Source organism: Fusarium musae, chromosome 3 (genome assembly GCF_019915245.1).
Source record: "Fusarium musae strain F31 chromosome 3, whole genome shotgun sequence".
NCBI lineage: Eukaryota > Fungi > Ascomycota > Sordariomycetes > Hypocreales > Nectriaceae > Fusarium > Fusarium musae.
Genome location: NC_058389.1, coordinates 1,587,442 through 1,601,036, shown reverse-complemented (window position 1 = coordinate 1,601,036; position 13,595 = coordinate 1,587,442). Strand labels below are relative to the sequence as shown.

The window sequence follows — 13,595 nt, the reverse complement described above, 5'->3', positions numbered from 1 at the left end:
GATGAGATCTCAGGCTTATCAATCCGGGTTCCGCTACATCCCGAGGCTTAGACGACCGGTATCCGACCGATGTCTTCGGCCGGGCACGGAGCGGATGTGGCTTTCGAGCTCCGTATTTCAAGATGAAGGTCGGCCGTGAATGCGGCGGTCATGGTGTACCCTTGCAAGTGTAGTGTTTTGGTTGATATCCAAGTCAGCGGGCATTGAGTTTGTCTAAGAAAACCTTATCCGTACTACACACAGCAATTGGTTTACTGTAAGTGATTAGCTTTAGGTAGGCATTGAATGATAAATCGACTGTCCTCCCATGTCATGATACCTCGCGGAGACTGTAGATATACAACTATGAATAACCAAATCCGGAGCAGATTCACACAAGCAAGAAGCCAGAAGTCACAAAGTTTACCTGTGCGTTCTTGTGCCATGGACCGGGGCGCCGGCCCCTCCATCAATCGGAAAAAAATCAAGCTGCAAGGCCCAGAACGGCGCCGTTTAAGGCTTTGCTCTACGACATCACATCCAATTCATCCTTTCAATTGGGACAAGTTATCGCCACTACCCAGACACACACTACCTTATACTATGTCCCTAGTTGGATCGTGCCCTCTACTCGCGCCTTGATTTCATCATCAACCTCATCCTGACGACTTATACATAATTGACCCTTTCTCTACCGCTCCGCAACCCAAATCCTTGCTCTTTGTCAACTAAAAAGCAGGGCTGCAATTCATGGGCTGTTATCCTAACTCGCTGATACGATTTCTACCGTTAATCAACGTCAACATTACCCAACTGGATCGATTGAATCAATGCTACAAGTCTTTGCGACACGATTTTACCGTCAGATCACATACAATTCCGTACTATTAAAGCTGTCACATCGAAATTCTCTTCATTAGCAAATTGAACGATTCAAGCCCGACATTTTGTTTCAACGCATGGTTGAATGGCGACTGAGATAGATCAAGCGCCTGGCGATGGCAATCTGGCCAACGGCGCATCCCATCCAGGCAGTTCTGAGACACAGACCGCAGCTACCGAAGTGTTTGAGACACCACGCACATCCTTCGATCATGATCCCAACGATAGCAATCATGCGCGGCACGAAACTGCATCATTTACCGTCTCCCCGAGTTCGATAACATCGCCACCATACTGGTTGAACACCCGCGCCGGCCATCAACGAACCATATCGAATATGTCGACCGAATCCGTTCTTCCTGCTGGTGCTATAACCCTACGTGACAACGAAGCGAGCGAATTCGATGACCGCAACAGCGCCTGCTGGGCCAAGAGTGTTGAGATTGTCAGTTATACCATTGTCAACGGCAGTGCAACAAATATCGGGGCCTTTGTGGTGTGGAATATCCGTGTCGAGGCTCTCAATGTGAGTAATTGGTGGTGGTTCAGCAGTGGTGTGCTGATCTGAAGACGGCTGTTGACTGACCCAACGATAGGGGAGTTACATGAATATTCGTAAACGGTATTCGGAGTTTGACGACTTTCGATATCGGTTGGTTCAGACTTTCCCCGGATTCGAGGCAGCTGTTCCGGCACTTCCGCCCAAGAGTGTCATCTCCAAGTTTCGACCCAGATTTCTTGAGAAAAGGCGGGCAGGCCTACAATACTTTCTGAAGTGCGTATATCAAGAGTTTCAGCTCAATATTATGCTGACCCTACCAGTTGCATATTGTTAAATCCAGAATTCTCTGGGTCGCCAGTCCTCAAAGAGTTCCTCTTTGCATAGCGTTCCTATCGTCTTAGCATCTTCTCTTCTTTGGATATGTTTGCCTTTTTGGGTCTCGATCGTGGGAGGCCTCTTTGTACAACCGATATATATTGCTTGGCACTGTCTCACGCACATATGCAGCAGCCAACGATCCGTATTAATGATAATGAGTTGGATGATCTACCACTTGTGGCCCTACAGCTGTATTGCATGCTTGTCTGTTCTTAGCGTGTGCTTGATTCGAGAGCCAAGATGAAACCAAGGTTCGGCATTGTCGTATGAAGCAATCAAGCATATCTCGAAAACCATTTGCTTCGCCAAGGTGGTCGGCTCCGCCTAGCGGCATGTCATCACTGGGCGTTTAAGCTCTCGTATCCAAAGGGCTGAGTATAGGTAGGCGCCAGGGCGCAGCAGGCGCGCGATACTAACAGTTAAGCTGCTGACTTTTGAATGAAGCTTAACATACATGTGGAGTTCAGTATGGCTTAGAGGATATGCTGTTACGCATCAGCCAATGAGTGAATTCCTTGACAGATTTTCGTGCCGCTATTCTGACGATTTGCCAGCCACGAGTCTAGATCATATCGGTATGTAACGGCATTTACCAAGCATTGCGGCGTCTCAATAAAGCAATCTATTGAGATTTTACGGGGATGCCAATGGCCTTTGCAGGATTGCCAAGTGCCGTTCTTCCGTGACAAGAATGACAAGAACCTGCTGGCTTCTGGGCATCGGCCTGACTACATCAGTAGTAAAGGACCATGTTTATAAGAGCCACAAGATCCAGCTCCGAACTAAAGAGATTTGAAGCGTCATGAGTTCATCAATGTTCAGCCTTTCTTGTTTCTCAATGTGATTAACAGCCCTTTCCAAGGATTTAAGCGCCATTATCACCAATTTTGGTTCCCTCCCAACCCCACATCCTTAACCAAGTTCAACCCCACGACCATGACGCAACTCGATATTCTAGAAAACCGTTGTTTGATGTTACCGGTTTTAGCGCAGACCCCAAACGATATCAGCATGAAACTGGAGGGGACCCCGCGACAATCGCCGTTGGGCCCAACAGCACAACACCGTACCGATTCCAAATTCTCAGCCGGCAGCTCTACGTCATCTTCTGCTTCTACCACTAACGGCGACTTACACTTTACCACTAAGAAAAGAGATTACATGAGTTCTCTGGTACCCCCTTCACCACAGCAATTCGAACGAATTGCGATTGTTCAACAGCAACGCGAACAAGAAACAAAGCGCAGAGATCGCGAGCGAAGGCGCTGGTCGCGCGAAACCCAGCGTCAGCGCCTTAGAGCCGTCAGTATGTCGACGGTCAGTCAGGACGACAAGGCGCAGGCGCAAGCTGCGCGCACTATACAGAAAACGTTCAGAGGGTATCGCGCAAGAAGAGAGATGCAAGGGTTTGGTTTGGACGCAAGTACAAGATGGGTTACTGCAATTCGAGAAGCTCAGTTTCGACATGCGACATTGCCACGACCGAAAACAGAAGCTGATAACGAAGCTTTTGATAAGTCAAAAGCGGACGGTTTTGCGAAACACAAGTCGGCCAGTGCACGAGAGAAATGGAAGAAGGCAAGCGCCATTGCTCGACGAGCGGGTCATGATGATCTTTTGTCAGATTCTGAATCTTCTGAATCGTCTTCCGATGAAGATGCCTCCCCCGAAGAACGAGCTGCTGCGCGAGCGCGACGTGAGAAAGCTACTGCTGCGCGGAAACATGAGGCGCGCATGATGGGAATTCGATACTTCCTCGAGATGGTCGACCAGAAGCACCGTTACGGAAGCAATCTTTGCCGTTACCACGAAGTTTGGAAGCGAGCAGATACAGCCGAGAACTTCTTCTACTGGCTTGACTATGGTGAAGGCCGCAACGTTGAGGTTGATGGTTGTCCACGCGATCGACTTGAGCGGGAACAAGTTCGATATTTGTCCCGTGAAGAGCGCCAGTACTACCTTGTTGAAGTTGATAGTGAAGGCCGACTCTGTTGGGCAAAGAATGGCCAGCGCATTGATACCACAGAACAGTTCAAGGACAGCATACATGGTGTTGTGCCTGTGAACGATTCCACGCCAGCTTTCAACGCCGCAGCCCAGCCCGAGGATGCACGATCCCTCGAAACCGTTAGCAGTTCCAGCTCCGATTCTTCCCTCGAGTCACGACGAGAGGCAGACCGGGCTGCCAAGTATGCGACCCCTGACTTTGACAACAGTCAGGGTATGAACAAAGTGTCACAGATTTCGGCGTCCACAATCTTCAACAAGTTAATGCGCAAATCTGTCCGGAAGAATACATGGATCTTCGTTGCAGACACAAGCTTTCGCATGTATGTGGGCATCAAAGATTCAGGGGCATTTCAACACTCGTCTTTCCTCCAGGGTTCACGTATCTCGTCGGCAGGCTTGATCAAAATAAAGAATGGTCGGTTATCATCCCTCTCACCATTGAGTGGACACTATCGCCCGCCCGCTGCAAACTTCCGCGCTTTTGTTGCGAGCTTGCGGCAGTCAGAGGTTGATATGAGCCACGTCTCGATCTCGAAGTCCTATGTGGTGTTGATAGGGCTAGAAACATATATTAAGACGAAGCGTAAGGGCAAGGACTTTGCTCAGCGTGTGGGACACAGGAAAGATAAGATAATAGCCCCAGAGGAGGCGGCGCGTAGGGAAGAGGAAGCCAAGGACAAGAGTGAAAGTGCCGCGAAGGAGAGGGAAGTCTTACAACGAGAAGAGGCAGCGAAGCAAGAGGGAAGACCAGTAAAGAAGGTCTTGAAGAAGCTTGGCATTAAACCAACAAAGGAGGAGAAACAGGCGGCCAAGAGGGAGAAGAAGGAGGATGTCGAGAAGATGCGCGTATAGTAAGGCAATTGGTGCTTGGCGAGGTGTTTGGTTTTACGATATTATACCCTTTATGTATAGAGCGATTCCCGAATTATGGTTCACGACATCAAGTACGAATACCCAACATCATGAATACTCTCTTTATGTAGCGGCTAGTTCTAGAAGGCTACTAAATGATATTGCTGTAAAAAGCTCATCCAAGCTGTGTAAAATCCTAGGCCTGCTAGATATCTTATGGCCTGAATAGAGCTTCGACACGGGTGATTAACCGACGATACCCAATAAGCAAAGGTATAAGAGCATGGAGAAGCACAGAAACGCCGTTCATGTATACCAGGACGTGTATCCCGAGTAGGCAATAAGAATGATAAGATAACTGTCCAAAGAGTAGGTATGTATGTGCCTTGATTTTGCATGAATCCTTGATCATTAAGAACAGAGGTTCTGGGGTTTCTCCTTTTTCTAATATATATTATCTTATTGTCTATTACACCATCTAGTAGGTGCAATACCCGAAAGCCAAGATGCATTCAAGCAATCTCGCTGCTGACACGAAAGCATAAATTGTTAATTCAGTCATAACTTAAGCGATCACTTGAAGCTATTCAGTTGGAATACAAGTATTTCAGTTGAAGAATTTAGCTTATTAATATTTTACTTTGTGAAGTTAATAAACTTTTCTGCCATGATACATATTTGCGGCCGAGACGCACTGCTATCATTCCAAACCAAAGTTCCTCTGAGCCTCCACTGCTCTGGTAGTCAATATTCCTATCACCTTAGCTGGGAATTCTTCACAGGTAACCAGTGGCATTTATCGCATCGAACAAGACACTGACGTTCGGTTGATTGACAGCCTATCAATGAATCCCAAGCCAGAGGGATGGTTTTTCCCCCCAGGTGCGCATGACCAACCTACTCATTTGCCACAGGTGGCTCCAGTGCGTGAACGCCTATAGCTTTGCATTTTCAGTGTAATATAGGGGGTACAGTGGCGCCATTGCCCTGAAATTGCAAGAACACTGGTACTCAAAATCTTGGCTTGGTGCGCTCAGCTGCGAGACGGAGCCAAGCTTCCACTGACTGCAAACGTGCAGTATAGACCAGTTGCACCGAAGCCGCGTTCGAAAAACCCCATCCACATCGACAACGCCATCTTCAAACTGAGCTGGCGGATTGAGAGAAATACATCCTTGAAACCATGCCAGGCATTTGGTCGTCTTCCAATGGCTTCCGTCACCCGTTCCTCGCGGCGCGCTGAAGCTCCGCACCCGCATCACCACCTGACGCCCCCAGCAGGAGTATTCGCACATGCCCAGGGAGGAGGAGGAGGGCGCAACAAGAGGGCACTCGACACTAACGATCGCGATTTCGATGCGATCAAACCGAAAAGAACGCGATTTACAGTCGAGATCTTCGCAAAGGGCACTCACGGACTCCGTGATGCCGATATCGACAACAACAAAGCGGCACCACCCACGCGCAAACCTTCTGCGACGCCTACAGTGGCGACTGCGACACCAATACCCCCTCCTGCTACGAACGACAGCACGACATCGAAGCCGAAGCAGGAGCACACTCTGACAAAACACCAGAGCAAAGTTATCAATGGAATCAAACATGAACTCGATCGGTTGCAGCCTCAGCCGAGCGATACTAATACCCAGGAGCAAGGCCGCAAGCTGCGCTCTCAGGAAGCTACAAGGTTCAAAAGCGAACTTTCTGCCTATTTTCCTGAATACGATGAGGTGATTGGGAATGAGCCCAAGGAGCAGCGTACGTCACAAAAAAAATCCCCATCGTTCACCTGAACGTTGCGCACAGATACATCATTTTCTGACACTATGCAGAATTATTCAATGTTGACACGCCCATCGTAATCGTTGATTCCGATCCACGACGCGCCGTTTCAGAAAATCAACGCGCGATCCCACAAACTCACCACCCCGCAATTGAATATCCTGTACGAGGATACGGCGATGCCCTCTTCTACAATGTATTCGATTGTCAGCAAGTCGATCTAGGTTTTCTAGAATCGCAGTCGAAGAACAAGACCATTGAAGATCCTTTACCAGATAGACTATTCCAGCCAATACATCGTCGTGCTGAGCGGCTGGAGAGATCAATACGTAACACCGAGAAAGGCAGAGCACAGCACGAAAGGGACCAAATTATCCGACTTCTCGAAGGACTCCAAGGCCATGACTGGTTAAGAGTCATGGGCGTCAGTGGTGTGACAGAGACGAAGAAGAAGACGTTTGAGCCTGCTCGTAACCATTTCATCAAAGGATGCCAGGCTATCCTTGACAAGTTTCGAAACTGGGTGTTGGAAGAGAAGAGACGGAAGATGGAGAAAGACAAGGCCCGGGCTGAGAAGGAAGAAGAGGAAACCTCTTCAAGCGTCGAAGAAGATGAAGCTGGCGATGATAGCGAGAATGGTGATGCAAGCGACTCAGAATCACCAGCAAAGCAACTGCAAGAGGAGGCCATGGCAAGATCCAAGAATGCCAAAGGTTCAAAGAACCGAAAATCGACTCCTCAACCAGCTGTAGCAAAAATCCCGCGTCCTGTGAAAGCACCACCGGCTCCAAGGCCGCCAGAACCACCCAAGGAGTTCAAATCGTTCTTCAGCAAGAGATATGAGCGTGACAGCGCTCTGCATCGACACAGGCGCACAGGGAGGAAGATTATGGCATGGGGTCTACCCATGCCTGAGATACCCGAGGTTGACTTTGATTTGCCGGAGGAATACCGTGGTGAAGATACCCTCAAGGCTCGCGCGAGGCAGCAGCGCCGCGAACGAAGACGCAGCAAGCAGTGAGTAGTTCTTGTTTGGCTGTTTGTAATATCATTGCAGGCGAAGAGGATTGGTAGGCCGGTTGTACTAAATGGGTTGGCGTTTCGGGAGGGATCTGAGACGCCCTGGTATGGGTGATGGTATCGCAGTTGTCTGATTGGGATTGTGCGTATAACTCGAGAACCTTCATGAGATGCTATATTAGAATTTTGGCCTGTCATTCAAATTGGGCTGCGAAGCCAATAACATGTGACACATGTTGCTCAACGAGGTCCAACCAACTCACTAAGGATGAGAGGTCATGAACAGACGTTCGTTAATAAATGCCTGATGGATGATAGAGATATACTCTATGCCAACATGCCTTTGTTTTAATGGGGGAGCGCGGTGGATCGCTCGATTTATCAACTTGATTCTTTTGTTTGTTCTTTGTTCCTGGCCAGAATGATACCTTAGTTGGAGATGTGATGGAAATGCCCCAGAAAGGTACGTACCGCGCACTGAGCCTCCCGTCATGAAATGGAGCGGTCCGTGCGCCAGCTTCCTGACGCGCCGCGAGCTGTCTTCCTTTTGCAAAGTTCACGACGAGAAGTCAATATACGGTCATTTTCCGGAATTGTGCGAATTGCGCTTTTGCAGTATTTGTATTTTACAATAAGGCCGTTTTCTTACTAATTCACGGTCAAACTTTTCTAATACCCACGTTACCCCTTCCGCTCCTCACTTCACGCAGAACCAACTCCGCATACCCCATTCAAATTGCGCCGACACCTCGAAAGAAGCACAAGACTGCGCGACGAGAATAATAGGATTACAAATACGCCTAGCGACCCCGAAGGCCTCTTTGCGCTGCGCATCAGGCTGGAACCTCTATCGATGCTGAGTCTGTGAACAAAAGCTTGCAGGGGCCCTCAGGCCTTCGTTTCCTTTACCCTGCCTACCACCAGTCAACATGACTACACTCGCCATGCCGCAGGAGCCTGCGCCTGTGAATCACTCTCTACTCGACATAGACGACGAAACGGAATCTACAGAAGATGGATCAGTGCTCGAGTTCTTCGTCATTAAGCAAGAGGTCAATCTCGAGGTGAATTTTCGCGATAAGCGCATTGATGGAACGACCGACATTTTTCTTGTCGTATTCAACGATAAGATCGAGGACATAGTGTTGGACGCTGCAGATTGCGAAATCGATACCGAGAACGTTTTCATCGCTGATGTTAAGGAGTCAAACGGTGATATCGTCGAGAGTCATAGAAGGAGAACAACAGTAACCTACAATGATCCATATGCCAAGCTCACTCACCCAAAGAGTTGGAGTTTGAGGGCCGATCACCATGATATTCGCCGCAAGCGTGCACAGTCGATATTCCGCAGCCGCAAGAACGATGTCCCCGCCGAGAATAGAGAGTTCGAGGGGTGCACACCGGTCTATCGATCGCTGAAGGTGAACCTACGAGGTAAGGCCGAGCCGGATCGCCCAAGGCTCATTATCAGGAAGTCTATGATAGGTCTTGATGCGAACGAGCGATCCAACAAGCAGTACAGAATCACCATCCCATTTTCCCATACAAACCCCCGGGATGGGATACAGTTTGTCGGCGTCGATCCCCTGGACAACCGGTTTACACACATGTACACACGAAGCTCGATACATCCTGGGACTGCTTCGTGCATTTTCCCTTGTATTGATGACCACGGATCACGTTGCGACTGGAGGATATCAATCAAGTACCCCCGTACCTTGGGCGATGCTCTGCAACAAGCGCTGGCTACACAACAGAACGGTAGTAACCCCGACAAGATGCAGATTGATGGCCAGGAGCGAATTCATAACCTTGCTGAGGAAGATAAACTTCGTGAGATGTCGGTTGTCTGCTCAGGTTTTCTTATGGAAGAGACCGTAGATCCAGACGATGATCACAAAAAGATAATGGCCTTCGAGCCTGAGAAGAAGGTGTCCGTACAGAAGCTTGGTTTTGCAGTGGGCCCGTTTGAGCATATTGATCTTTCATCCGAGTTCAGAACGGAAGAGGACGAGGTCAAACTGGGTATGAATGCGCTCAAGGTTCACGCATACTGCCTACCACACCGTGCCGACTGGGTAAGGAATACAGCAGCAGCGATCACTATGGCAGCTGATTTCTTTACATTCACGTTTGCTCGATATCCGTTCGGCAATTTCAAGCTCTGCTTCCTTGATGATATGATTCAGGACACTGTGGCCCTTTACTCCATGGCTTTCGTCAGCAATCGATTACTTTTCCCAGATGACATTATTGATACCGAGATCGATGTCACAAGAAAGATGGTTCAAACATTGGCGTACCAGTGGATAGGCATCAACATGATACCAAACACAAGAAATGATCTATGGCTTATCGTCGGCATCGCGCATTTCATGACAGATCTCTTCATGAAGAAAATTTGCGGAAACAATGAGTACAGATTTCGGATGAAGACACTCTCCGACAAGCTTGTTCAGATGGACATCGAACGGCCTTCTCTTTACGATCTCGGCCCTTACCTGCATTTGGGAGAGTTCGAGATGGACTTTATGACTTTGAAAGCTCCCGTGGTTTTCTTCATCCTGGATAAACGACTCATTAAGGCTTCAGGAGGACACGGATTGACACGCATTCTCTCTAAACTGTTGACCAAGGTTCAGATTGAATCTTCTGACAGGGCTACTATCCTTGAAACAGAGAAATTCCGAACGACTTGTGAGAAGGGGGCAAAGTATCGGCTTGAGAGTTTTTGGAGCCAGTGGGTCTACGGTTCAGGATGCCCGCGATTTGATGTCAAGGCGAAATTCAACAAGAAGAGGCTCTGTGTTGAGCTTACACTAAACCAGATTCAATTCCAGACAGCCAAGAAGCCACCGCTAGACAAGAATGATTTCCTACGTGTTGTCAAGGAGCGCCGCTCTGGTGTTAAGCCAGGCGAAGTACAGCCTCTGTTCACTGGACCGATGACGGTACGAATCCATGAAGCGGATGGAACACCTTACGAGCATATTCTGGAAATCCGCGAAGATGCCACAAGGTCTACCAAATTCGAGATTCCATACAATACCAAGTATAAGCGGCTCAAGCGCACACGCCGCATGAAGGAAAAGCAAAACGTTGGTGCCAGTATGGATGCGGAGAATATGGATGATGCGCTCCTCTACTGCTTAGGCGATGTTCTACAGACGCCAGACGAGCAGGCGCAATGGGAGTTGATTGATTGGGATCCCGAAACTGAACGAAAGATGGACCAGGAGTCCTACGAATGGATACGTGTAGATGCCGACTTCGAGTGGTCTTGCGATATGAAGCGGACTCTTGAGCCGTACATGTACGTGTCACAACTGCAGCAAGATAGAGATGTCGTTGCTCAGCAGGATGCTATGCTTTACCTGACCCATGGTCCTTTGCACCCCATCGCATCAGGGTTTCTTACCAGAACGCTTGTGGACCGCCGCTACTTTCATGGTATTCGAACTATGGCTGCTGAAGCTCTGCCACGGCAGGCCAACATCAAGGATCTATCAATGCTTGGCCTTCGACAACTGATGAAGGCTTTCAGCGAGATGTTCTGCCACAAAGGTACGAACCAACCAAAGCCGAATGACTTTTCCGACAAGAAGCAATACAATGTTCAGTGTGCTATTATCAAAGCCATCGCTCAAGTGAGAGATGCCCATACTTACAAATGCCCCCTTGAAGCTCGCCAGTTCATTTTGGACCAACTTCTCTTCAATAACAATGAGGACAACCCGTATTCTGACCACTTCTACATCGCTACTCTTGTGGAGGCTCTTGCTACGTCTCTCATCCCTTCCAAACAGGATGAATGGTTTGCGATGCAGAACAAAATTCCTAATGAGGATGAGAAGCAGTTCCTCGAAAGGGCCATAGAGCAAATCGAGAGAGTTTTGCGGCGAGATGAGTGGACCCATTCATACCAGAACGTTTGGACTATTGCCGGTCTTAGTGCCAAACAACGATTGATGAAGGCGGAAGTGATCCCGAAGAGGTACATTGATTTCGGGCAGTATCTGTTGGACGGAACGAGAGATCTGATTCGGATCAAGGCCTTCGAGGCTCTGATTGACCTGGGGGCTATGTTGGATCCGACAGTGTTCTCATTATTGACATACTCACTCATCACCGACCGGTCACCGTACGTGCGGAACAAACTCATCGAGGCGTCTGCCTCTGGGCTCGCAGCCATTGCTTTCGGAGAGCATGCCAAGGTTGTTAAGAATGACCCTCGGCCGGAAGATGAAGGAGACCTTCTACTTGTGCAAGATAGTGCCCAGGAGATTGAGGCGAGAAAAGAAATGTTTGCCAGAAAAGAGAATCTGGATGCAGCACTCAAGGCTTTACGAAGAGAAATGGATGAAACCTACGGAGGCGACGAACGACACTACAGCACTGCGATGCGTAAGGCGCTGGATCATCCGAGTCTCGGTCGTGGTGAGATGGAAAGCATGCTAGATTTGGCGGCGATGATGTTTGAGGAGGCTGGCGATTGGGTCATTACGCTCCCCTTACCAAAGGCTTGGAAGGTTGAGAGGCCTGTGCAGCAGCTCTCTAATCGAGTAAGTGCTATATTATTTACGAGCAAGTCTTTGCTGGTGCTAACTTGGACAGTTGATGGTGAAATTCAAAGCTCATTACAGGACGACACCCCGGGAGCCAATCGTACAAGCACCTCCGCCTCCGCCTCCCGCTCCGCCTGCCCCCATCATTGAGCAGAAGCGACCTGCGCCTTTGCAGAAAACATCTTCTATCAAGATCAACACCCACAAGACGGCTTCTGCCCAACGCCCGAGTGTCCCTCCACCTCAACGACCCAGCGCCAGTGCTTCTCCCGTTGTTCAAAGCCCAAAGCCCACTCTACCAAAGCAAGAAAGAGACACCATTGTTGCATCACCAGGTCTATCTCGGCAAGCAAGTGCTACCTCTTCATCAGGATTCAAACCATCTTGGCCCCCTGAACCCTCATCTGCTTCCAGTAGCAAGCGCCCTCGACCCGAGAAGGATGAACAGCCTACTCCGGCACCCAAACGCGCAAAGGTTGATAAGCCATTCGATTCGGGTATCCCCAAGAAGAAGAAGAGCAAGATCATCACCTTGAGGGTTGCTCCAAACCGCCTCGCTCCTTTACTGAGAAAAGAAAAGAAGCCAAACGGGAATGGCCGGGTATCTCTCCCTTCAGGGGCGCCAAGAGATGGCCCTGCCCCTTCTCTGAACTCAAGATCAGATTCCATCACGGCCAAGCCCGCCAGAAAGCCCCTTCCTGGAGACGCGGCGCGAAGGCCTTTGCCTGGAGGCCCGGCATCATCGCCGCATCCTGCGCCAGAGAGAAAGGTCTCGCTAAATACCGATTCGAACTCTACACCGAAGCCCAAGTCTGCGAGTCCTGCTATGAGCACACCCCCTCCTTCAGCAGCGCCTACTCAGCGGCCCAAAATCAAGATCATTCGAAAGCCACCACCACCACCAGCCCCTTAAGAGCCGAAGCCGAAGGAGACATCGTCTTGCTAGCTGATCCTAAAGCAGCCCGCCGATTGCAACAAGTCCGGATCAGTTTGCAGCCCGCCTACTGGCAAATAACACGCTGCCACCAAACTTGCTATCGTTTTGGCCTCTTACTCGTCCCTTTGGGGGCCTGGCAAGGAAGTGTGGCTACTAAGTGAAGAGGAACCATTAAACAACCTCAATGTAAATAGGAGCATAAGAATGCGATGTGAATTGAACGCAAGATGCGACACGCTGGGAATGAGGAAAATAATTTTGATCACTACGTTCGAATGAGAAGTCGTAGGAATTTACGGAAACTGTTTGCGGTGTTTCACGCATTTGGTATAAGGGCAAGGTCGCTGAAAAACTGCATTTTCTGGCGTTGGGAGCGCAACATTGTACGCGAAAGCCTTGATGAATGAGAGGGACGCAACGAGACGTAATGAGTATATAGGCAGTTTTGGGGGCATTTATCAATATATCCGGTCAATGCTAGTCGTCCCCGTGATGTTATGGCCACTTCATGGATGTCGAATATCACCCAAGGTATTGGTAAATAGAACTTAGTGGTGCTATCTTGGCTTCAGATTCAAATTGGGTATTAAGTGATGCAGAATGTCATTTCGTCTTAACCAAGAGGTACGCCGCGCCCCTCGCACTATGAGTAAACAAACACCTGCCCAACTCTCGACTTATTTAA

The 13,595-nt window shown here is 49.1% G+C and overlaps 4 protein-coding genes across 4 annotated transcripts; all 4 read left to right on the top strand.

The window, feature by feature from the left end:
* Window positions 1-1,198: 1,198 nt before the first annotated feature.
* On the top strand, window positions 1,199-1,446 carry J7337_003963 (uncharacterized protein; the record flags this gene model as incomplete). Its single annotated transcript, XM_044821669.1, has 2 exons — window positions 1,199-1,387; window positions 1,411-1,446. 2 exons carry the CDS (start codon window positions 1,199-1,201, stop codon window positions 1,444-1,446), a joined length of 225 nt encoding a protein of 74 aa, XP_044683002.1.
* A 1,306-nt stretch (window positions 1,447-2,752) lies between these two features.
* Window positions 2,753-4,603, top strand: J7337_003962 (uncharacterized protein; the record flags this gene model as incomplete). Its single annotated transcript, XM_044821668.1, has 1 exon — window positions 2,753-4,603. One exon carries the CDS (start codon window positions 2,753-2,755, stop codon window positions 4,601-4,603), a length of 1,851 nt encoding a protein of 616 aa, XP_044683001.1.
* A 1,208-nt stretch (window positions 4,604-5,811) lies between these two features.
* J7337_003961 (uncharacterized protein) lies at window positions 5,812-7,406 on the top strand (the record flags this gene model as incomplete). The annotated part of the gene is made up of 2 exons (XM_044821667.1): window positions 5,812-6,361; window positions 6,436-7,406. The coding sequence occupies 2 exons, from the start codon at window positions 5,812-5,814 to the stop codon at window positions 7,404-7,406; spliced, it is 1,521 nt and encodes a 506-aa protein (XP_044683000.1).
* A 928-nt stretch (window positions 7,407-8,334) lies between these two features.
* J7337_003960 (uncharacterized protein) lies at window positions 8,335-12,886 on the top strand (the record flags this gene model as incomplete). The annotated part of the gene is made up of 2 exons (XM_044821666.1): window positions 8,335-11,970; window positions 12,023-12,886. 2 exons carry the CDS (start codon window positions 8,335-8,337, stop codon window positions 12,884-12,886), a joined length of 4,500 nt encoding a protein of 1,499 aa, XP_044682999.1.
* Between the last annotated feature and the right edge of the window lie 709 nt (window positions 12,887-13,595).